This window comes from Haliotis rufescens, unplaced genomic scaffold (assembly GCF_023055435.1).
Source record: "Haliotis rufescens isolate VD_foot unplaced genomic scaffold, xgHalRufe1.0.p SCAF_16, whole genome shotgun sequence".
NCBI classification, from domain to species: domain Eukaryota; kingdom Metazoa; phylum Mollusca; class Gastropoda; order Lepetellida; family Haliotidae; genus Haliotis; species Haliotis rufescens.
Genome location: NW_025963846.1, coordinates 13,681,016 through 13,705,353, shown reverse-complemented (window position 1 = coordinate 13,705,353; position 24,338 = coordinate 13,681,016). Strand labels below are relative to the sequence as shown.

General features: G+C 37.8%; 1 protein-coding gene across 2 annotated transcripts in view; it reads left to right on the top strand.

The window, feature by feature from the left end:
• LOC124136871 overlaps window positions 1–23,931 on the top strand; it is a 44,451-nt gene extending 20,520 nt beyond the window's left edge. Inside the window, exons 9-13 of one of the 2 annotated variants that reach the window (XM_048396893.1) lie at window positions 4,319–4,410; window positions 20,148–20,245; window positions 21,270–21,362; window positions 21,474–23,740; window positions 23,813–23,931. In XM_048396893.1, the coding sequence (XP_048252850.1) occupies window positions 4,319–4,410; window positions 20,148–20,245; window positions 21,270–21,362; window positions 21,474–21,575 (385 nt within the window). In that variant the 3' untranslated portion in view covers window positions 21,576–23,740; window positions 23,813–23,931. Of the gene's footprint in view, window positions 1–4,318; window positions 4,411–20,147; window positions 20,246–21,269; window positions 21,363–21,473; window positions 23,741–23,812 lie in introns of those variants that run through there. The other variant, XM_048396894.1, reaches the window with a different exon arrangement.
• Window positions 23,932–24,338: the final 407 nt, after the last annotated feature.

Here is a 24,338-nt window from a genome sequence, read left to right as displayed (position 1 = left end):
CCTTGCTGTCATTGTTCGATGGTTTACACCTGGAATACAGGTAGGAGGGGCACCTTGCTGTCATTGTTTGATGGTTTACACCTGGAATACAGGTAGGAGGGGCACCTTGCTGTCATTGGTTGGTGGTTTACACCTGGAATACAGGTAGGAGTGGCACCTTGCTGGTTTATATGTGTAACAGATGTTATTTGTGGCGTTAGACTTTGTCTTAGTAGACTACAAGTTCTACCACATTTCCAGGTGAAGTCCCATCCAGGATTTGAACCCACTCTTTCAAAGTAAGGCACCTAATTGCCAGCACACAATGTCAGCGACCTAACCCACTTAGTCACCTAAGCTTCCTCAAAAATGGAAGTCTGACAACTAACTGGTAGTCGAGATCACGTACTTTGTGTACCCCTCTGTTAAGAGTATAAGTTAGAAGACTGTTATGAGTGAAATGTTAACTGTAGTAGATGTTTCTAGTGTAGTAAGGGAGTTCATCAGATGTAAGACATGTCAGTTGTATTTGAGGTGGTATTTAACATTCAAACCAAGTATTGGTAAGATCACTGCCTGTTTTAATCATGAAAAATAACTGCAATTTGATTGGGCATCTATTTTTAGTGTCGTGCCATTTGACCTGTATTGGAAACAAAGCTATGGTGGTGAAGCAGAGTGATGATTTAATACATGGATAATTGTCCTGTGAAGATTCTGGGTGTTCAGCCACCCATGCTTGTCGCAAGAGGCGATTAACGGGTTCAGGTGGTCAGGCTAGGTGACTTGGTTGATTCATGTCACTGCATCTAAATTACGTAGATCGATGCTCATGATGTCAATCACTGGTCCAGACTCAGTTATTTACAGACTGCCGTCATATAGCTGGAATATTGCTGAGTGCAGCGTTAAACAACAAAAAACAAACACAAACATAGAGGGCAAGGGGAACGTAGAGATTTTATGACTGATTCACTTTTGCAAAATGGTCAGCTGTGAGATCATGCTTGAATTTAAATCCATGATGAAAGGTTTATCCCGTGTTTTTCTCTCTTGCATTTTCTTCATATTTTGCACAATTTTAGGGAAAGTAAAGTTTGAAAAAATACTGTAATATCTATGATATTTATCTGCATTGACATAGGCACATGCTGAAATCAGGGGAGATAACTCTTTGCAGCTTAAAGTATTAACATTCAAACTTGGGTGGAGCAGTTCAAAATTTTTTCGTCTCAAAAGCTCCAAAATACTCCATATCTCCTCAAAACTTCGATTGACATGCATGGAAGGTTTTTAACTGTTGTTAGTTGTATTTTACCAATAATATTGAAGCTGTTCAGTTTCAGAGTAAATGGGTCATTATCAAAATTTGTACCCCTTTTGGTCCGATTGAATAAACAAAAATAAATACTTGAAAATTCCAACTTATAGTGATTTAACAAGAAACATCTAAACTTAACAGATAGTTGGGTAAATTATGCCAACTCAAGGAAACATTATTTTGAAATATTTCAAGTATACTGAAGAATCAGTGGAAATCTATTGTCCTTGGTGTAACTATTAGAGTGACCGATCTTTTGCAGAAATAAAAAATAAATACAATATTTCGATGAGTGTATTATTGTAAAACTAATATTTTACCTCTGCTTAGAAAAGAAAAAAGTATCTCACTTTTATCTCACGGATAATCACTCCTAAAAATAAAAATTGATAATTTACTCTTCTCTGTGTCCGTCACATTACCAACATGATTGATATATTTTCAATATTCTGTTTTTATTGAACATGTTCTTTGTACATGTTGAAAATCATGCTACGCAATGTGTGTTTACCTGAATCATTTTCAGAATTTCCTCTGGTAACACCAAAGACAAGGCGGTAGCACCAAAGACATTACCATTACTCATGATGATTTTTCTTTCACATCACAATAATCTATCAGTAGGAAATGATGCATATTTGCAATGGTGTCAGTCATTTTTGTTTCACAACGTTTTCTTTGAAGTTAATACTGCTAACTGCTGGTAACACCAAAGACATTTAGTGATTTAAAGGGACCTAAGTTTGGGTGTTTTCATAAATTAAAGTGTTTATGTGAGTTAGAGTTGTAATTACAATGGCACAAGAAATGTTTAACCCATTAACCCTATCTTTACAGTTATTACTTGCTGACTTGTAGTTACACCAAAACATTAATCTTCATCTCACCCTAAGTTAGAATGTTTTATAACAATACAAATTTAAGTGTTCATATGATCAAAGAGTTGTAATTTCAATGTCACAAGACATGTTTAGCCATTGCCCATTCTAAGTTGATAATTGCTGACTTGTGGTAACACCAAGGACATATTAAGTTACACAAGGACATATTAAGTTACACCAAGGACATATTAAGTTACACCAAGGACACATTAAGTTACACCAAGGTAGGGCTGGGACGGGTAACTCGGGTACTCGGGTCGGGGGGTCCTGAGTAGGACCCGGGTACCCACAGGACTACCCGGACCCGTGGTTAGCCACGTGATACATGTATATTGTTTAATAACAAAAACTCTCTACAGCGCAGTGGTTACACTACAAGTCGCTAATGTTCACATTTCTTTCTGACCATGCACACATACCTTTTGACTTGTATATGTTTGAGTAAATATAAAGCTTCAGTCAACTTCAGTGAACGCATGATCTGATTGTTTGATACATGTATCTAAATAGTTTTAGCCAGGGCTGCAGTAAAACAATTACCAATCAGACATTTTGCCTGGCTCTTGAAACTTGCAGTGGGTATCCTGGTAGGGTCGGGTAATAGGGGGTGGGGTCCCCGGGTAGTAAATTTGGACTCGTCCCAGCCCTACACCAAGGACATATTAAGTTACACCAAGGACAAATTAAGTTACACCAATGACATATTAAGTTACACCAAGGACATATTAAGTTACACCAAGGACACATTAAGTTACACCAAGGACACATAAAGTTACACAAAGGACACATTAAGTTACACCAAGGACACATTAAGTTACACCAAGGACATATTAAGTTACACCAAGGACACATTAAGTTACACCAAGGACATATTAAGTTACACCAAGGACACATTAAGTTACACCAAGGACATATTAAGTTACACCAAGGACACATTAAGTTACACCAAAGACACATTAAGTTACACCAAGGACACATTAAATTACACCAAGGACACATTAAGTTACACCAAAGACACATTAAGTTACACCAAGGACACATTAAGTTACACCAAAGACACATTAAGTTACACCAAGGACACATTAAGTTACACCAAAGACACATTAAGTTACACCAAGGACACATTAAGTTACACCAAGGACACATTAAGTTACACCAAAGACACATTAAGTTACACCAAAGACACATTAAGTTACACCAAGGACACATTAAGTTACACCAAAGACACATTAAGTTACACCAAGGACACATTAAGTTACACCAAAGACACATTAAGTTACACCAAGGACACATTAAGTTACACCAAGGACGCATTAAGTTACACCAAAGACATTTTGTCATGATTCAGGTAACACCAAGGACAGTTACATCAAAGACATATTTTCATTCAACATGAAATAAAACTACAACTGACTGCTCCCTGTACAGTAGCTGACAACATTCATTATCAGTGCATTTAACTCTTCTGTTATGCATGTAAGGAAACTGATGTTTCTTTTAAAAATTCTAATACCATTAGTAAAATAACAACATAAAAACTAATGTATATGACATAAAATCTGAAATATGTTCGCTGAAAAGTGCATTCGGTGTCTACTGACAGTGATATTTCAACAATTTCATACTTTTAACCACTTCACCACAAGAAAATAAAGCACTGGCAAGGCAAAGGTTTGATGATATATGTAAACTTGGTTCCCCACTGAAATATTAAGGATGAAAGTTCAGGGCTATCTCAAACTTTATGAAAGATAGAGATTACTGACATAAAAACGGTACCTATTTTGCTAATGACACAATATATATAATGTAAAATGAGGTAGAACCATTAGAAGTGTCATTATTTTACAGGGGTTGTGAAACTCGTGAAAAGTTGATTTTATGGGGTGAATACTTGCAGAGCGGATACCTGCATACTTAATTCCTTTTCAAGACTGACATCTTTCCAAGGCAAGAGAAATAACTTACTATACTTTTGAAACTGGATTTTTATAGTCACTTAACTCCCTTTCTTTGGGAGGGTATATAAAAATCTAGACATTCTGTGATTTTATAAGAATATGCATCAAATGATTTGTCTAATAATCATGATAATCAGATTGCAGAAATTTATATTTGAGGCTGTATTATGTTTCAGAAAATCCCTTGGCTTGCCTGTGCCTGGCTGGCTGACATGTTGCGGGCTCAAGATTGTACGGCCATTTGCAAACACTTTCTGCAACATGACTGGTAAGTGGCAGTAACTCTCATCAAGCATTTGGAAGGTTTAAGAAAATTCTTAAATTCTTGAGTCAGAAAAAGTCCTTTTGAGTACTCTGAACTTTAGTGCTGAAAGTCTTTGTGAATATGACTTAAGAAAATTCTTAGATTTGAGACTAACTTTTGATATTTCTTAGAATTTTCTCAGAAATAGGACTTCTTTAGCGCTTAAGAATTTTTATGTATACGGCCCCTGCTGATGCTGATTTGAACGTGACAATGTCGATTTATGTGTAAGGACTGGGTCAAAGAAATACAGACATGACGTACCCAGGGTGGGCAAACCAGGAAAAACATTATTTTGTCAAAGCATTTAACTTTGTGTAGCTACCATAAAATTTTCGAGTTCCATGATGGGATTCAAGCCACGAACCTTCTGATCTGAGGATGGACGCCTTTTATCCGTGACCAAAGAGGTTAAGCTAATCCGCAATCTGACATGATAAGGATGTCAATAGTGGGATGACATCATGTCATCTGCATATTATCCTTTCAACCGAAGGCATGTCCCGGGCTACATAGTAGAATATGAGCCAAATTTTGCTCAAATTTAATGCAAATGTGCTCAGACCCATTTTGGGGGCAAATGTAGCCGCCATAAAATTTTCGAGGCCTGTGATGTGATTCAAACCACTGACCTTCTGATCCAAGGTCGGACGCCTTGTCCACAAGAACAAAGAGGTTAACCCTGTCAGCAAGCTGACAAGGTAAGGATGTCATCTGTGGGATGATTCCATGCCTTGCTACAAATGCAATGCAAATAATGATAAGTATTAAGGCCTTATTATTTTGAATTTGTTGTAAGTGAATGGAAGACAGTTTTGCAAAGCTTTAACAATGGTATTGGTCAGCAGTATCAGTACCAGTGCCAAAGGCAAAGAACACGAAGTCATTTAAGAAGTTTTGTTTTGGTTTCAGGCAACCATTCTAAACTAAGGTTAAACAATTGCTGTGGTATTTTAATTCACTTCTACAAAACTTTGTGACTCCTAACTTTCTTTTAACAATCACTACTGTGACAAGTAGTCTCACTACTAGCAGCATTTGTGTATGACGTCATTTGTATAACGTCATGTGTATGACGTCACAACTTTCGGGTGTTCCGCCATCTTGCCTAGTAAGTAAAGTGTGTCCACCAAACACTCACTGTTTGTGGTATCTTGATAGAACCCCAAGATTCATGTCTTTGTCTCAGACAGACATGAAGACCTAAACAACTATTAAAAAATCTTAAGCCTAACTGAAAATAATACAACCCAGTTCTGTCAACATATGGCGCATGCACATGCTTTTTTGCATGCTTTTTATCTGTTTACGCGAAGTAATGTTTTCACACAGAAATGAAACAGAACGACCTGTTTGGAAACATAGCATACACTTGACACAAGAGAAACATACATGCAACCTGGGATGACAGTCCTTTTGTCCAGGTATAATTATCATAACCTGAAAAGGGAAATTATGAACGTAACATTCTTTCTGACGATTTGGGGTCTAATATTGGTCTCTTATTAGAGCAGGGTGCTTATTACGTCAAATACGGTATATTGAAACACACATGATTAGATTAAGAGTATCAAGGCAATACAACAGGTCAAATATATGGCAGCAGCAAGAGGCCCTGTAATTAAAGTAAGTTCACTTACGAATGTTCAGAAGTTTGATACTGTCAAATGTTTGTTTGTTGTTTAACACCGCACTCAGCAATATTCCAGCTTTATGATGGCGGTCTGTAACTAATCGACTCTGGACCAGACAATCCAGTGATTGACATCATGAGCATCGATATATGCAATGGGGATACAATGACATGGATCAACCACGTCAGAGAGTCTGGCTATCCGATCCTGTTAGTCGCCTCTTATGACAAGCATTTACTGTGGCTGCCTTTGAAGGCAAGCATGGGTTGTGAAGACCTATTCTACCCCGGATCTTCACAGGTCCTGTCGCAGGCTTGTGTCCATTCTTGAATCGGGAATAGAGTCGGAAGCTGGCAGAAATTCACTGTTTGAGATGCCTATGGAATGTTGCTGATAACATTTGTATTTTTCAATGTTGATGATCTGTGTTTTCAGATTTTTTAAGTGTTTTTAAGTTTTCAATGATGCTTGGAAATAAAAACATTTGAAACCTCCTCCAAATTAAAATGTCTGACAAATTAAAACACATAATGTTAACCCTAAAGGGCATGATGTTGTACTAAAGTACTCATGGAAATGAAAAAAACCTGTTTTTTCGACCTCAGATCTTAAATTATTGCAGTTAATATACAAAATATGTAAATATTCAAACAACTAAATTAGTACTAATTGGGCCGTGGCACAAATACAGCGTATCAAATGTTTTTATGCCTTTTTACACGTAAAAGTGTGTAAAAATGTGAATAAAACAGACTATTGTGAAACAGGGCATAACCAGGTGTAAGTAGATCAAGGTGACCTATGACACCTTGACGACAGGTGAGAACAGGTTCATAATGCCTATAGTCTGTTTCTGCTATGTCAATTTGGACTTACCGTATTCGACGTAATAAGCGCCCCGCTCTTATAAGCGCCCATGGCGATATTTGCTAATATATTGGCAAGTGAACAATAATATTCTAATAAGAGCCCCCTATTTCTAATTTTGAGAGCGCCCTGGGCGCTTATTACGTCGAATACGGTAGTTTTATTTTTGAATGTTGAAAGTGCCGACAAATTACCTCCTGTAAAGTACATTTTGTATTGTTCACTGAGATCAAACTAGCAAATCCAGACTAATACTTTTCGAGTTGTTTTGTTATTTCGTATTTACAGCTACGTAACACTTTGTGTCGATTTTTAAATTGAGAAAAACAGTTTTTTTTCATTTCCGTGAGTACTTTAATCCAGTTTTGATAGGGATGTTGTAATCTTTCCTTGATACGCTCAGATTATTCTCAAAATAATAATGTCAACTGTATATATATATAAATATATCTAACATGACTAATATCCCTATAAAAAAATTTGAGTATTATATATGTATGGAAAAGAAAATGATGGAAACAAGAGTTATTACTTGGAGGACTTTAGAAAAGAGTTTCTGAATTTGACAGAACATATTTATATTATTTCTATAAGAAACAGGAAATGGAGTAGAGAATATGGAATATTCCCCAACCAAATATTAATCAGTCTTAGTTTTCATACCATGAATAGAATTCATCACAAGTATTTTTAACATAAACTTTACCAACATTTTGCTGTGTGGGCGTCTTGACAAAGGCCAGACTTATTTGGAATACAATATTGAACTCAGGCCAGACTGATTTTAAAATCTGCCGGCTCCAAAATATTAATTGAAAAGGAAAAGTATTCTGTCAACCAGAAATAGGTTAAGCGTTAAAAAAACAAACTCATTTACTGTCAATAATAATAATAATAATAATAATAATAATAATAATAATAACAAATCACTAATCATTATTCTATTGGTGTGGGTCCAGTTTGAATCAATTATTACATGTTTTCTAGGAAGATGCACTATGCAATTCGCTCTGTAGAGTTGTGCCCCTTGGGCATGCCAGGAACCTTAGATTGTAAGTTCGAGTTCCGGTTCATCCTGATTACTTTTCTAGGTTTGTCAGCACCATATCCCTGCTCGTGGGTTTCACAAAAGTGGTAAACGTCTGAGAACTGCCTCACATTGGGCTTTCCTCCCACATCAAGCTGACACGCTGTGATATAACTGGAATACTGTTCAAAGTGGCATTAAATCTCACTCACTCACTCACTCACTCACAAGAAAGAAGATGATGATGGAATTGGTCATGTATTATTACTGAAGCTGACAATGAGATCAGTGGGAAGTAAGAATAATAAGGTTGGAAAATATATAGCTTGGAGAAGGCTCCTCTCTATAATGTTTTTCTGTTATTTTATTGTTAAATTTTTGTATTTGTGTCACTTTATTTCCCTCATCCATCAAAGATAGAGCATTTGTACAAATAAGAAAATATTTTAACTATTATTTCTTTTGCTCCTATTGAAAGAGGGTGCCAACCGTTTTTGGTACGCAGGATGCCAAGCTTTGTTTTCTGGATGCCGCAGTGCAGTACGCAAAACATTTATCTGGTACCTGGATGCCAATATTTCAGTGTTAAGATTGATCCCTTTTTCTTGCAAAGACTGACAGATCAATAAAATATTTAGAGCTTAGGAGGATGCATGGTGATGACTTCTATGTGAAAATGCCAGGCTTATTTACTTTAACCAGCTGTGTATGCTGATATGGTTCAAGAGTTTATAAATTGGATGTCAAGACAAAGTTTTCTCCCACTGAAGTTGACACTCAGTGATGTAACTAAATACTGTTCAAAACAGTGTTCAACCAAACTCACTCACTTTGTTACTTAAGCACTGACTTAGGATAAACAGCTCCATAGCATAAAGAGCTCCATAGCATAAACATAGTACCATGTTATTGACACTATAAACAAACAAACAAACAAGCATAGTTGCCTCTAACAGCAAGCATGGATTGCTGAAGACTTATTCTCAACCTGGATCTTCATGGGTCAATATATAGTTAATCAACAGATGAAGACAGATACTGAATCAAAAGATGATGATACTGAATCAATAGACGATGACACTGAATCATTAGACGATGATACTGACTCAATAGATGATTACACTGAATCAATAGACGATGATACTGACTCAATAGATGATGACACTGAATCAATAGATGATGATACTGAATCAATAGATGATGATACTGACTCAATAGATGATGACACTGAATCAATAGATGATGATACTGACTCAATAGATGATGACACTGAATCAATAACTGATGATACTGAATCAATAGATGATGACACTGAATCAATAGACCGAGACATTGAAGCAATAGACGATGATACTGAATCAATAGACGATGAATCTATAGACGATGACACTGAATCAATAGACGATGAATCAATAGCTGATGACACTGAATCAGTAGACGATGAATCAATAGACAGTGATACTGAATCAATAGAAGATGAATCAATAGTTGATGATACTGAATCAATAGCTGATGATACTGAATCAAGAAAATCCTAATGTTTCACAGGGCAATCTTAGTGCTACAACTGCCATGCGTTAAACTATGGGAGTTACAACAATTGTTACTAATTGTTACCTGGTCATGTCTACTTGCATGATGCTCGAGAACATACTCATCTTGGATCAGTGTCCTCAGTGTTTCGACAGAGACGAGTCTGATGTGTTATTAAGACAGGATTAAGGAGAACTAATTAGGTCTATATATGGAAAACTAATGAGTTTTGGGGTAATTTCCTCTGCATAATCTTCGGCCATATCATTTTCACGACACTCGTAATCTGATATTTCTTAGATCCTGAAGGTTGGTCAACTGGTAGGAAGACTCTAAAAGTTCCTTTTGGGTTTATCATGGCTGTGATTTTGTAAGTTAATCTGTTTGTAGCTCCATTGATCTAGAGGGGCTCGAGGTATGTAATTATTAAGGATATAATACAATCTATTTTGAAAAAGACGCTGTTAATTATGTTCGTGTGAAACAGAGTGGGGTTGTGTAGTACGTAACCTAATGGTACTTATTCTGAAATATCCTCCTGTAGTCTATGTATATTAGGGGGCTCGGGTGGCCCAGTCGTCTAAAACGCCGCGATTCTCTGTGCAGAGTTGCGTCCCTTGGGCATGCCAGAAACCTATGATTGTGGGTTCGAATCCCGGTTCACCCCAATTATGTTTCTAGGTTTGTCAGCACCATACCCGTGCTCGTGGGTTTCATCGAAGTGGTAAATGTCTGGGACCTGCATCACTTCGGGCTTTCCTCCCACATTAAGCTGACATGCCGCGATATAACTGGAATACTGTTAAAAGCGGCATTAAACCGAACTCACTCACTCACTCCCTCACTATGTATATTATGATATAAGTATATTAATAGACTTTAAATATGTTAAATGGTCATGGATGAACTGAATTGAGTTGATTTGAAATCTCTGTTACAAGTTCAGCGTCTTATGAAGACCTGGGCCCACTTGCACAGAGCGATCTTAGCGCTTTAACTATTGTAAGCCTATGTTAAAGTATGGGAGTTACGATCATCTTAGCGCTAAGATCACTTTGTGCAAGTGGGCCCTGGTTTAGAATTGGTCTTTAGCAACCCATAAAAGGTGACTATACTTGTCGTAAGAGGCGACTCACGGTTGTCTGTATGTCATTGTATTCAAACTGGATTGATGCTTGTGATGTTAATCACTGGATTGTCTGGTACACAATCGATTCTTTACAGACCGCCTTCTTACAGCTGGAATACTGCTGAGTGCGACAATAAACAAACAAACAAATACATTTACTGCATGCTTGTTGCAAAATGTATCAGGAAATGGATAAGGGCTGTATATGTTGTGTTCTTGGAAGGGACAATCACCAATTTGCAATCCCCAAATGGAACCAGCCTCCCATGATTCCAGTAAGTGCCAACTAAAGTCAGGACCTGTGAAGATCCGGGGTAGAATAGGTCTTCAGCAACCCATGCTTGCTGTAAAAGGCGACTATGCTTGTCGTAAGTGGTGACTAACAGGATTGGGTGGTCAGACTTGTTGACTTGGTTGATGCATGTCATCGTATAGCACTTGCGTGGATCGATGCTCTGGATGTCCATCCCTGGATTGTCTGGTTAAGACTTGATTATTTACAGACTGTCGTCGTATAGCTGGAATATTGCTGAGTGCGGCGTAAAGCAACAAACAAACAAACAAAACCAAAATGAGGATCAATTCATCTCAGGGAACAACATTAATAGTTCATCATTCTTGTAACCACTGATATGCCTGACTCAGTTATTTGACCCGTGAAGATCCGGGGTAGAATAGGTCTTCAGCAACCCATGCTTGCCGTAAAATGCGACTATGCTTGTCGTAAAAGGCGACTAACAGGATCGGGTGGTGAGCCTCGCTGACGTGGTTGATGCATGTCATCGATCCCAATTGCGTGGATCAATGCTCATGATATTAATCACTGGATTGTCTGGTCCAGACTCGATTATTTACAGACCGCAGTCATATAGCTGGAATATTGCTGAGTGCGGCGTAAAACAACCAACCAACCAACGTTATTTATAGGTGACAGTGATACATTCACTCACTCACTCGATTTGAATGGTTTAGACCTGAAAGGGATATAAGTCACTTTTCACTACAGTTGAGTAAAACCCCCAAAACTATATTTTAATAAATTCTCATCATTTGATTGATTGTATTTGATGGGACTGTTATTGTATGTTCAGTTCACTATTATGAATACCGTTTTCATTTGGAAAGAGTTTTTTTAAGATAAATGTTTCCTAAGCCTGAAAGGTTTCCAAGTTGACAGATTATCAAAATGCCAACACTACAAGAAAACACATAACAAATGTTACTAATAATACATAATATTAATAATAGTTGTAAAATGCAGTTTGTACAAAGTTACAAGGCAAGGTATGTTTAACAGCTGTGTAGCCTTTTGGTTGTATAAGCTGGTTTACAAGTGTGTACAAACATTGAATGTAGTGTTCGGAAAGAGAAATAGAAAAGAACTTCAACTTCCAAATTAACTTACTGTTAGTAAAAAAACAAACATGTTTTCACTTTATAGGAAATTGTATTTAGCAATGTTTCGTGTAGATTATGTTATCTTTGTACAGAGCTCCAGATAAGCTTTTGGTGTTGTGGGTATTTTACCCATGCATTTTAAAATCATTGGGTATCAGGAATTCTATCTGGGTATTCAAATTTCTGTTACCAACTTGTTTTTACACATGTGGGTATTTAAGTTAAATATTTAAAAACACTATTCATCTAGTCCCTGCAAACTGGTGTCGTGTGGGTTCGAGAGCTTTATAGGACTCAAAAATACCACGATACTTCCACAAGAAAGTGTGATTGCAAATGATCATGATGTAACTGTCATCGTGGAGTTTGGCAAGGTTGACGGAATGCCCGTTTATAATTTCAAAATAAGTTGCTGATTTGCTAATCGAATACGCAGGGTAACTTAACACTATTTTGATGATACGCACAAGTTTTATTTTTGTAGCGTATCTGTAATATTCGTTGCGTATTTGATACGCTTGGATTTTATTTTACTGCGTATTTCTGCAGTTTTTATGCGTATTTCACGCAGATACGCAGCTTATCTGGAGCTCTGTTTGTATACACCCAAGGAGAATATAACAAAGTGTCCTACTACCATGAATTTGTCTTACTGACATGTTTTGATATGACATTGTAAAAGAATTCAACCAAATTCAAAATTCATAGAAAACAGCTGTTTGATTGAGCTGAGGTCAGCTTGTGCTATGTCACATGACTTTCATTGACTTGGAAAAAGCGCTTTTTCATTGAAGCGCGGTATAAGGGATTTATTCTGCCTCTCAGAAATTCACGTGCAGCCTGACTTGCTAGTGGCGGGGTATAAGGGATTTATTGGCGGGGTATAAGGGATTTATTCACCTGCTGAGAAATTTATTTCCCTCCAAGGCGGGATACACAGTATTTTATCAAGATCACGTGGACCAATCAGGTCTCATCATTCTGACATGGAGGTATGATAAACCTGTTTTTGAGCTATAATGTGTGGACATGTCTTTAAGGGACACTGATCTAAATCAATTCCCCGGGACTGATTGTTGCCTTTGTTATTGTTTTTTCCCCTTGAGTACCCGTATGATATAACAGAAATCTAGACTAGTTCGCGACCTGTGCTGTGCCATTCGTAAGTGCATTTGTCACTTTTATTGATAGTATAAGGGCGTATGGTCACATTGATCAACAAAATGAAATACAGTTTTGGAAATAATAAGGAAATGTAGGTATCCCTGTGGGTAGCATCGGTAATGGTGACAAGGTTTTGATAAGTCACTTGCTTGGTAATTGTTCGATTTTTGTTTACACTATTTTTACTTGCAACACAAAGTAAATATTTCACCTGAGCATTGCTTATTTTATCGTGTTTATATTTTTAGAGTCAAAATGTGCAAAATTTTCACTTAGGAAATTTATTAAATGCCTAAATATTCAGTTATTTTACAAACTGACTGAAAAATATGTGCATCTGTATTATTATGATAACGAATTCCAAACATTTTTATGTTTAATATCATCACCAAGAGTTTGAAAATGTTAGGATTAAAAGTACATTTCTATATTGTTTGGCTTCTAATCCTATCATAATTAATCTATTGTGATGTTTTTTAGCCCTCTTGACTGTTTAAATGATTTTTAGTCAATCTGTTAAATATATGGACAGATAATTTGCCTGAGAGAATCACATTTTACAAATTGACTGTAATATATACACGCTTACAAATGAAAAGACTTGTGAAAACAACGTCTATCGCGCATCGAAGAACTTCCCAAGCAAGACGTAGAGGAACAAGAATAAATCTGTTCAATGCTGCAGCAAATGAAAGAAGACAAAATGAAAATATAATCACAACCTACCAAATTTATATGTATAACTTTAGGCAGCTACCTTGTTCGAGGAATGTATCCGTGAATATCCACATAAAGGATCAATACACCACATGTCTAGAGCTGTACAAAGAAACTTATTCCCTGTAACAATCAAATGTTTTATAATATATAAACTGTAAACAGCTTTATTTCTGCGCTGTCAAAATATTGCGAATACCACACCAAATACAATACTGCGACGAGATATTTTTGCGAGTTGCCGTGTTGAGATGACCCCTTGATTACCAAACAATAGACAGCTTCTCTCCGAAGCTAGTTAATCTGAGTTGGCCGGAAAGTTGACCGGTAGGGATTGCGACCAATTATCAAATACGATAATTGACTCAACTCAGTGTCATGACTGTGAGTTTGAATGCAAACTATATAAGAAGACACTAATTGGTCTGTTTACACTTTCATTTGTGATGTATTGTGTGACCATTCTGCATTCATTTGTGTTTTTAACTTATTGAGTAACTTGTGGTTCTGGTTGATGATTTCAACATTTGATGATGTGTTGCAATGAATAAAGTATGTATGTATTATTTATACTTATTTTTGCGTTTTTAATTTTTGCGATTGAGCCTCGTTCGCAAAACTCACAATAATAAAACGGTCGAAAAAAATTCCCTGTTTACATTATATCATTTCGGGATATTATAGCCCGTGTTCGTTTCTCAACTGATCACTTAGTTTGTTTCAGGTGTTTCTTATAGGTGTCAGAGGTCAGCTGAGAAAGCCTATGTGACAACTATTTTCATAATGTCCACGGTTCTTAAAAATGATCCATTGAGTTAGATAACAATGAGCAATCAATTAACATATTATCGGTTAACCCTTTGAACAAAGTATGTTGTTTTTATATCGGCACTTCACGCCATAATGTGAGTGTATTCCCTTTGCTTCAGTAAACCTAGACATGTGAACACTTACTTTTGACATATCCTCTGTGCAAGATAACAGTGATTAATCAGTCAGAGTATTTTCTGTTAATCCTTTGATGGCTAGGAATGATTCATTGATTTACAAAAAAAGTAAATCCACTGATCATTCATCTCTTGCTGAGCTGCCACATGGATATAATATAACACACATTTCACCTCACTTCAAACCTGGATTTTGATTGAATAATTACCCCAGACACATGAAATGCCAAATGGGAACCTTCATCAGGTAATCTGAGTGGTGCCACCACTAATTATACCAGTAAGAAGTTCATTAACTGAGCATCAAGTGAATGACGACAAATACACAAATGTAGGGTTATACCAGAAAACGAGGATGACAACAAGGGAGTACTAGTCGTATTATCCACGCAAACCGAAATCCGAAAATACTCTCACTGCAGGGACACTTTTTTTTATTATTAAACAATAACAATTAGGGGTAATTCCAAATGACGACATCCCATGAGTTTCCGCCGTTCTGTTTGTCTGTTTGTTAAGGCTGAAGAAATTAATTAACATGTGCCTATTGCCTCCAAGTTTATTTACGCTGTCTTTAAAGGCGGTAGCCCAGTCTCTTGTCATGCTCAGTTGCGTAAGCAAGCAAATCGACACACGGCAGCTAGTGAGCCCCAGCGGACAGTGTCAGACAGCCAAGAATCCAGAGATTAGTGCCCCTTTAACCTAGGCATGATGTCTGTTGATCAATCCTGTTTTCGTTTTTGAAAATAAATACCGTTTAGACTATTTCTGTAAGAGCCTCATATAATATGAGGTGCCTCGGCAATGGTCTGTAATTGATACCAGAGAAATCTATGGCCAATTCTCTACCTGTGAGTTTAGTGCTTGTAGCAATATTCCAGACCTACAAGTCAGATAACAGGCTTAGGAGTGTCAATAGCATGGCTAAAATAGAAGCATCTTCTGACGATTTGTGAAATGTAAAGACAGTGAGACATGTACTTTACACAAGTATACTGGACAGACAAGGGAAAGGATGGATATAGGAGCATGCTCAATAAACCAACTGTGAATGTTTCTTTTTGCTTTGAGACATTCTTCTCATTGGCACACTTAAAGGGCAAGTAAACTGAACATAGCAACTTTGCAGATTTTATACCCTAGGGCATGCCTAATCACAGTCCTAGACCCAAATCAAATTTGAAAATCGGAAAAGCATAAAGCAGACACAAGGCTAAATTGTCACCATCAAAAAACATCCGCCACTGGGGTTAAAACTGGTTTCCCCTTGTTTGTTGTGCTGCCTAATTTCAACGATCGAGCAGGCTCCCAGACTGTCTGCTTCTGCCTCGGGTTTTTTAATCACATTACCAGGGTTTTTCTGTCTGTCCATATGTTTGATGACAGTGTTCACAACGTATGCCAAGATTTAGTAACAACATAGAAGAGACCTTCAGTTATCTACTCAGGGGATTAATCTCTGACTGTAGGGCTGGGACGGGTAACTCGGCTACCAGGGTCGGGTGGGTACTGAGTAGGACACGGGTACCCACACGACTAACTGGAACCGTGGTTAGTCACGTGATATATTGTTTAATGACAAAAAGTATCTAGAACTCTATGGTTACACTACAAGTCACTAATGTTTGCATTTCTTTCTGAGACCCCTTCCTTCTGATTTTTCATATGGTTGAACTTAATTCAACTTCAGTGTATGAATGACCAGATTGTTTAATACATGTATCTAAATATGTTTTGCCAGGGCTATGATAAAAATGTTCCCAATCAGACATTTTGAGACATCTCCTGAGACCTACAGTGGGTACCCGGGTAGGGTCGGGTAATAGGGGGTTGGGCACCCGGGTAGTATATTTGGATGCATGTCATCGATCCCAATGATGTGGGTCGATGCTCATGATATCAATCACTGGATTGTCTTGTCCATACTCGATTATTTACAGACCGCTGTCATATAGCTGGAATATTGCTGAGTGTGGCATTAAACAACAAGCACACACACACACATGTTGAAAACATGGAAAAGTTTCTTTATTTTGAGGAACACAACATTTCAGAGTATACACTTACTCCTTCATTAGGGAACATATATATGTACCTGTAAGAATAGTAATAGTAATAAGATGGCAAAGCTGGCTTCCATTCATCTGTTGCCATTTGTATTGCTATTTATACCTATCAGTGCTAATTACCCCCTGGCTCCCCTTTACCCATTGCCTATTACCAATAAGTGATACCGTATTCGACGTAATAAGCGCCCAGGGCGCTCTCAAAATTAGAAATAGGGGGATCTTATTAGAATATTATTTTGAGTTGAAAGATCGTAAATTTCATGGTTTATGCTGACAGCCTGAAATGTTTATATACGACAGATATATTTTTCCAGGATTTAATTGCCCATAATGAGGGGTGAATAAAACATACGAGTGGGTATTATACACAAATGAATAAGTCTTGTGTACATTAATCAATTGGAAGGGATGCTAATTGAGATTGTTCACTAGCCAATATATTAGCAAATATCGCCATGGGCGCTTATTAGAGCAGGGCGCTTATTACGTCGAATACGGTAAGTCCTGGCTTCCATTTGTCCATAGCTATCACCTATCAGCGCCAATCAACTGTGGGCGCTTATTAGAGCAGGGCGCTTATTACGTCGAATACGGTAAGTCCTGGCTTCCATTTGTCCATAGCTATCACCTATCAGCGCCAATCAACTGTGGGCACTTATTAGAGCAGGGCGCTTATTACGTCGAATACGGTAAGTCCTGGCTTCCATTTGTCCATAGCTATCACCTATCAGCGCCAATCAACTGTTGGCTTCCCTTGTTATTTCCACCGTTGTTATGTTATTACTTTAGATGTGCTTACATGTATATGACTTATATATGTTAAGCATTAATTCGCCTGATGAAGGAGTAAGTATATACTCTGAAACAGTGTGTTCCTCATAATAAAGAAGTTGACATCCATAAATTCTCTTTCTTATGTGTATCACTTTTGAGTTATCACCCTTACTCTAACTGCATTGGATGTAACCTCAACATATATTTTGCTTCAAGGCCATAACAGTGACGTATGAACCTCCAGTGATGTCGCCCTACTGTTCCCCATTTGGGGTAAATGTTGATCTTACAATGTTCCAGGGGCGGTCGGGTAGCCTAGTGGTTAAAGCTTTCGCTTGGGATCGATTCCCGTGTGAAGCCCATTTCTGGTGTCCGTCACCATGATATTACTGGAATATTGCTAAAAGCGGTGTAAAACCAAACTCACTCATGCACTACAATATTCCAGTTTTTGTATTTATAAGTTCTAGTGATATTGTAATGTGTGAATGACCCTCGCTAGGGATTTTGGGGCGGTCGGGTAGCCTTATGGTTAAAGCGTTCGCTCGTCATGCCGAAGACCCAGATTTGATTCCCGACATGGGTACAATGTGTGAAGCCCATTTCTGGTGTCCCCTGCCGTGATATTGCTGGAATATTGCTAAAAGCAGTGTAAAACCATACTCACTCAGTCGCTAGGGATTTGTTGTGGATTTGAACACATTCTGAAATGAATGAAATAATATGAAAGGACAAATGTTTTCTTTACACTTCAGTGGATCCAATCTTCAACCTCCGTATCTGTTGTGTAGTGAGTGAACAGCCATGCTACAGAGCCACTGATGAAGCACAGTGCCTTTAAGAATATCTTCTTCAAGTACACGTACACAAGCAAGAGATATTTTACACCTGTGTCATAGTACTGGGACAAAACACCGATGCATTGGTGGATCGTGATTTTTTACTTCTCGATACAAGTATCGATCACAGTCACACACGAAGTTAAAAATATATCAATTCTTACCTCAAAGGTTTGGTTTTATAACTGTTACACCAAACACTGAAGTACTGAAGCTTGAGGTGAAAACGTAAATATTTTCATCCATTGTGCCATACTTGACACTGCCAACTGTAAATTGTCAGTGTGACAAGGCATTTGGCCATCCTGTCTATGAAAAAGATTGCTTACACACCACAGATAACAGCACATGCAAGTATCGTGATTCGTATCGAATCATGAACATGATATCATGATACGTATCGGATTGTACAGTTGGTGTATCGTCCAAGCCTGAATGTTTCCTAAGGTTCACAGAAAGTATGTTTAAAACATATATATTTCAATTTTTCATTTGTTTGTAAATATGATAAAACACTTCCCCTCAGATTCTTTTTAGTTTAAAACCTTCTGATGAGGGTTTTAAATGTCATTAAATCCCTTGGACATGTCTTATGACACACATTAACGAAGGAAGACATGTACTAACTTACAGTGTCAGAGGCTTCAGAATTGGTCCCTTTAGTCTCATAAGAGCCGACTAAACATAAAGATTGGGAACCTGTTAACACAGCTTGCTACAAACTGGCTGTCAGCAGGGCATTGTATAAGGGCCAGGCAATTCATATTTCTTGGTTTTGTAAAAAAATCATCGGCTGCAAAATAAATAAATATGAAAATAAAATAGATAAAAAATACAGATTTAGATGCTTTTTCTTCTTCAGAAAGTTATGTGAATATGTTGCCATGTGGACAGTATTAGTTACGCTTGTCTCATAGTTCATCTATTGTCAAGCAGTTTAACTTAGTCTATGCATTTTATTCTGTTGAATATAATAATTTGCCTTTGCAGAATAAATATAAAAGAGCATACCGGTACACATTTCTGTTTTTTTCTCAATATTTATGTCTCTTTGCCATGTTAGAGTCTGCAGAATCCTTAACCAAAATATGCTTGTACAGTGTTGGTTGTTGTTAATGCCATTATTCACTCTTAACTCATCCAGACACAATTACTTGCCATGTATTATCAATAACTGCAAATAAAACATCAATCGCTCTCCTACTCCAAACCACCAGTAATCCATACAAATTTACCCATTTAACAACTTTGTTCTCACATCAAATCTAATGAAAGTTGGATCCCTTGACACAGACACATCAGTTCAGGAACCTAAAACCTCATAATTTCCTGACCAAATCAAAAACCTTTCAATTTTTTTTCCTGAATCTCCTATCTAGCCTGGTAGTGCCAGTCAGATTCCTTGCGGAACAGTCTGGAAGCCGACGCTTGTATGTTTTTCAAAGGAGATATGAGAGATATATGGATCAAAGAGGTAACACAGAAGAAAGTGTGATCCTCGTCTAGACAGCTGGACAGAATAATGTAATGTTTTATAGCCAGGAATTAATTAGTCCTCCTAGGTTGGCTATAATTTCTGTTCTTGTGTTTTCCATGGCTATAGAGGATCCGCATGGCGACCAGGCCTTGATGATGACAAGGAAAATGTATGATCGTGTCGGAGGATTTGACCCTGTTCTGTTAATGGAGGACTACATGCTTGTGAGTTGTGGGAATGGTGGGAGTAGTTTATTGGAAGCTTTTTTTAATATGACAAAGTATGTTTTGTTTTCATTGGCAGATGCATCTCCCCTAACTTTTTTTAGGTTAAAGAAATACTGAAAGAAAGGTTACAAATTTACTCAAAATCTTTTTCCCCCCATACATATAAGTCCTGTGGGAACCAGGCATACAGCAGCTATCTCCACTCTGTGGCTGGTTGTCAGCCTAGGAGGCTTCAGGACGGGGGCGAGTGGTCAGGCTTGGTGCCTTGGTGTACTGCATGTCATCGTTCCCCAACTACATGAGACATGGCTCATCCACCACTAGTTTGTCTGGCCAGACTTGATCATGAACAGGGGACTGTGATATAGCTGGACTATTGCTGACTTAACATTTAACAAACAGTTAACGAATAACTAACACACAACATACTGTCTGTTCATGAATATATCCTCTGTTGTTGTGTTACTGTGATCTTGTGTTGTTTTGTTGTGTTACTGTGATGGCTTGTTGTGTTACTGTGATGGCTTGTTGTGTTACTATGATGGCTTGTTGTGTTATGATGGCTTGTTGTGTTACTGTGATGGCTTGTTGTGTTACTATGATGGCTTGTTGTGTTACTGTGATGGCTTGTGTTACTGTGATGGCTTGTTGTGTTACTGTGATGGCTTGTTGTGTTACTATGATGGCTTGTTGTGTGACTATGATGGCTTGTTGTGTTACTGTGATGGCTTGTTGTGTTACTGTGATGGCTTGTTGTGTTACTATGATGGCTTGTTGTGTTACTATGATGGCTTGTTATGTTACTATGATGGCTTGTTGTGTTACTGTGATGGCTTGTTGTGTTACTGTGATGGCTTGTTGTGTTACTATGATGGCTTGTTGTGTTACTATGATGGCTTGTTATGTTACTATGATGGCTTGTTGTGTTACTATGATGGCTTGTTATGTTACTATGATGGCTTGTTGTGTTACTATGATGGCTTGTTATGTTACTATGATGGTTTGTTGTTTGTTTGTGCAGGTAAGGAAGCTACACAAGATGGGTCATGTTGTAACGTTGCCACAGTCCGTCATCACATCATCACGCAGATTTGAAACCAAGGGTGTCTTTAAGGTGAGAAAGGTTTTTAAAAATGACCAAAGAATCAATATATTTGATAGTTGTTAACTTGCAATGTGAACATATGGGAGATGAAGCTCTATTTCTGTCTTCAATCTTTTTCAGACTACGTTTATAAACAGATCAGTGATCATGCTGTACAACCTGGGTGTGGACCCAGACACTCTGGCACAGCTATATTATGGGAAGAAGTTGAAGAAGGAGTGATGGAAACTGCCAGTACTAGTCATTTGTTATAGGAGTAGGTGGGTTGGATGGAGTCGAGGGAAGATGGGTGGGTTGGAGAGAGTGAAGGTGGTATGGGTGGGTCGGAGAGAGTGAAGGTAGTCTTGGGTGGGGCAGAGAGAGTTGAGTGAAGATGGGTGGGCCGGAGAGAGTCGATGGTGGATGGGTGGGTCGGGGCGAGTTGAGGTAGGATGGGTGGGTCAGAGAGAGTTGACAGAAGATTGGTGGCCTAGAGAGAGTTTAGGGAGGATGAGTCGGTCAGAGAGAGTCAATGGAGGATGGATGGGTCGGAGAGAGTTTAGGTAGAATGGGTGGGTTGGAGGGAGTTGAGGTAGGATGGATGGCATGGAGAGAGTCAGGGGAGAATGGGTGGGTCGGAGAGAGTCGAGGGTGGATGGATGGGTCAGAGAGAGTCGAGGGTGGATTGATGGGCCAGAATGAATTGAGGGAGGGTTGGTGTGTTTGGAGAGAGTCAATGGAAGATAGATTGGTATAAAAAAGTCCAGAGAGGATGGGTGGGTCATGAATGTTGCACAATTGTGTGATGGGTCTTGAAAAAGAGATTCACTTTGTAATTTGTATGAAAATATACCTATTCTGAAATTCATGAGGGTCATGAAAAAACTGAAAAGAAATCTGGATGGAGGCTTAGAGGATGGCAGAAAAAACTGAGAAGTGTCATATTTTTGATACACTCTTTGAAAAAACCCCATCTGCACCCAATATTCTCACTCCCTTTACACTGTCCCACCCAGTTACTGTGTATATAGTTCTCACAGGCAGTGGAGTGTATCAGGAACACATAGCAAATTTGGTGTTGTAAATATCATGCATTACTTCCAAATATGATCTCTTTCAGGGACATGTGTTGGACTCAGAACTACAGCCATTCTTTGAGGCAGGTTGTCTAGTCTTTGTCATTCACACTGTGATGTCATAGCTGAAATGATGTCATTTGCACTGAGATGTCATTACTGAGATGATGTCAATTGCACTGTGATGTCATAGCTGAGATTATGTCATTTGCATTGTGATGTCATTACTGAGATGATGTTATTTGCACTGTGATGTCATTACTGAGATGATGTTATTTTCACTGTGATGTCATTACTGAGATGATGTCATTTGCACTGTGATGTCATCAGATAAATGCCATGTTTTCTGCTTTAAATTGTGTCACCCTTAGTCATTCTTTGACTCAGTGTTATGCACTTAAGGTAAGGGGTTGGGATATTTGAGCTAACACTTCAATTTTAGGGTTAGGATAGTGATATGTATGCAAACACTTTTGTTGTAAGCTTAGGGATGGAATATTGTTATTTCAAGGTTAGGGGTGGGATATTAATGCAAACACTTTTATTGTAAAACAAAGGTCGGGGATATTTTCCTTATTCGCCTTATGAAGCACTCCAATTTCTAGACCATTCTGTAAGAAATCTTTATAAGCACCCAGTACTGAGCCGAAAGTGTATGTGACCATCAGTATTTTCCTGTATATATTTTAGATTTATTTCAGAAAACACAGCAGTGTAGAAGGGATATATATTTACCCAGGAACTATTATCAGAAAAGTTTTAATTTTGATCTAAGTTTATTCGCTACTTGTTGATATCTGAAAACAAATTTAACTCTTTGTGTTTGGTTTTAATGAGCATCACACTTTGTTGATTTGTAAGTTCCTGGGGTGCTTATTACAGCAAATACGGTATGGGAAATCTAAGTTCTTCAATGATCATCAAGTTTGTGGTCATTTCGAGATGTTTCAGCAAATGCACCTACAAACAAAAATATTCTCTTCCAAGGCAAGTAAACATTTATTTACTTTTTCTTTAGAAGGAATGTAATGTGATGTGATGTTATGCTATCACATCTGATGAAGGTAACAGAAACAGACATAAAATATTCAGAAAAGCATTCCTTAATTATTACCTGAATAGCTTCTTCCCATATGACAGTGTGGTAATGTCAGTGGCTTGACATTTAGAAGGTTCACAATTTGTATCCCAAACAGAAAACTGTCACTTTCACCAGGGTGTATCACTTGACTTCGATTTCAGTTCATATGCAGTTGTGTATAATCATTTATTAGAATGACAAGATGAGAATGTGTAGGTGTAAACCCTGCTGTTGTTAGTGAAAGTGTAGAGGTCGATACACCTTCAGTTATAAGTGAAAGTTTAGAGGTCAATACACCTATAGTTATGAGTGAAAGTGTAGAGGTCAATACACATACAGTTGATAGTGAAAGTGTAAAGGTCAATACATCTACAGTTGATAGTGAAAGTGTAGAGGTCAATACACCTACAGTTGATAGTGAAAGTGTAGAGGTCAATACACATACAGTTGATTGTGAAAGTGTAAAGGCCAATACATCTACAGTTGATAGTGAAAGTATAGAGGTCAATACACCTACAGTTGATAGTGAAAGTGTAAAGGTCAATACATCTACAGTTGATAGTGAAAGTGTAAAGGTCAATACACATACAGTTGACAGTGAAAGTATAGTTATGAGTGAAAGTGTTGAGGTCAATACACCTACAGTTGATAGTGAAAGTGTAAAGGTCAATACACATACAGTTGATAGTGAAAGTGTAGAGGTCAATACACCTACAGTTGATAGTGAAAGTGTAAAGGTCAATACACATACAGTTGATAGTGAAAGTGTAGAGGTCAATACACCTACAGTTGATAGTGAAAGTGTAGAGGTCAATACACATACAGTTGACAGTGAAAGTGTAGAGGTCA